Consider the following 1,521-nt stretch of genomic DNA (forward strand, 5'->3'; position numbering starts at 1 on the left):
TGTGTGTGTGTGTGTGAGAAGAGTCAAAGTTGTGTCGCAGTGCCGCCACAGTATCGGGCCAAGTGAAGCCAATTACCTTGGCATCAGATGTCAGCGCGCAATCTCTGTTTAGGACCATCAAAGAACAGCTGCCATGTCAGATGATGGGGAAATATTAGAATAGCACGTTAACCATCTTACAGATGTAACTGTCTGGGGTTATCTAATCCTGTCTGGCTTTATAGGCTGTTAAAACTGCTAATAACCTCTTTAGCCTTTATGGTGACAGCCTTTATGGAGAGATTAGCCTTATGGCTCATGTGTCAACCTAAGACTTCTCCATGTAAGATATCTAGAGAGCTCGTCAATTAGACGGCCAATTAGTGTGTTTGGCGTTGTCCCTGGTCTAGAACTGCGAACGGACATAAGCAGATAATTTTTCACATGGATCAAGGCCAGCGGTGAGTGTGGATTTTAAAAAAAATAATAATAATAATAAAAAAAATTCTTTGGAAATTTGACCCAGACTGGTACTCAACAACTGACACACAGTTATTCCTTACACTGCGCTGTTACAACAAAGTATTATATGCGTGGGGTGATATATTTTGATTAAAAGCAGAATAAGAAATAAATCAGCTTCTGACAAGGTTTTCATGTTGCCTGCCAGTGAATTTGTGGAATTTGCGGAGAAAATCCAGACTGTCCCTTTTGTTTCATTTTTTAATTTTTAACAGACACCAGAAGGCAATTTAATGTGCATTAGTTAGGTTCCTTTATTCACAATTAATGCACAGTGCGGTACATTATAGCTTGGTGTATGAAGGTATAGTAAGAAAATTAATTTGTAAGAGATGGAAGAAAAACGTATGACCTTAAACACACACACACACACACACCTCTATTGGATCTCATTTGGAGGAAACAAACCGCAGAATACTTTTTTTAATCTTCTTGTGTCCATACTGTTTGACTTCTAAATGCTCTACTGGCTGACCAGCATGTATTATTTTCTTTCTTCTACTCTCAGTATGTGTTTCTCTCAGTTCTGTTTGGTTTTACATTATTCCTCCACTTCCTGCTGTCTACTTGCTTAGAGATGGGTTGAGCTGGACTTCGGCCTTAAAAATTCCTTGGGCCCAAATTTTCAAACCACATTCAGACCACTGATTTGTAGTGTGGCCCACTCCCAAGAAAACAGACATAAACACATTATCGGTGATTCTTGTGCAGCAATCGTCTCTGTATTTTTCATATTCCCCTGTTTATTTTTGGGCAGGCTTTGGAAGAGGCCCAGATAGCCATCCAGCAGCTCTTTGGCAAAATCAAAGACATCAAGGACAAGGCAGAGAAGTCTGAACAAATGGTATGTACACACATACACACAAACACACAAAGATGGCTTGTTGAAGCCTATCAGGGATATGACCCTAGCACAGGGGAGATACAGCTTGTAGCCTCCTTATTTTACAATAGAGGACAGTGGAGAAAGTTATTTAAAGTCGAGGTAATGCACCCATGTGCCTGTCAGCTACGGGGGGG

At 40.5% G+C, this 1,521-nt stretch overlaps 1 protein-coding gene across 2 annotated transcripts in view; it reads left to right on the forward strand.

The window, feature by feature from the left end:
* vps53 (VPS53 subunit of GARP complex) overlaps positions 1-1,521 on the forward strand; it is a gene marked incomplete at its 3' end in the record, with an annotated part of 22,407 nt that overhangs the window by 5,907 nt on the left and 14,979 nt on the right. For both annotated transcript variants that reach the window (XM_035679605.1, XM_035679606.1), the window contains 1 exon segment: positions 1,259-1,345. In XM_035679605.1, coding sequence (XP_035535498.1) covers positions 1,259-1,345 — 87 coding nt within the window.

Source organism: Morone saxatilis, unplaced genomic scaffold, assembly GCF_004916995.1.
Source record: "Morone saxatilis isolate NCDOM2014 unplaced genomic scaffold, NCSU_SB_2.0 Contig8, whole genome shotgun sequence".
In the NCBI taxonomy this organism is placed as follows: Eukaryota; Metazoa; Chordata; class Actinopteri; family Moronidae; genus Morone; species Morone saxatilis.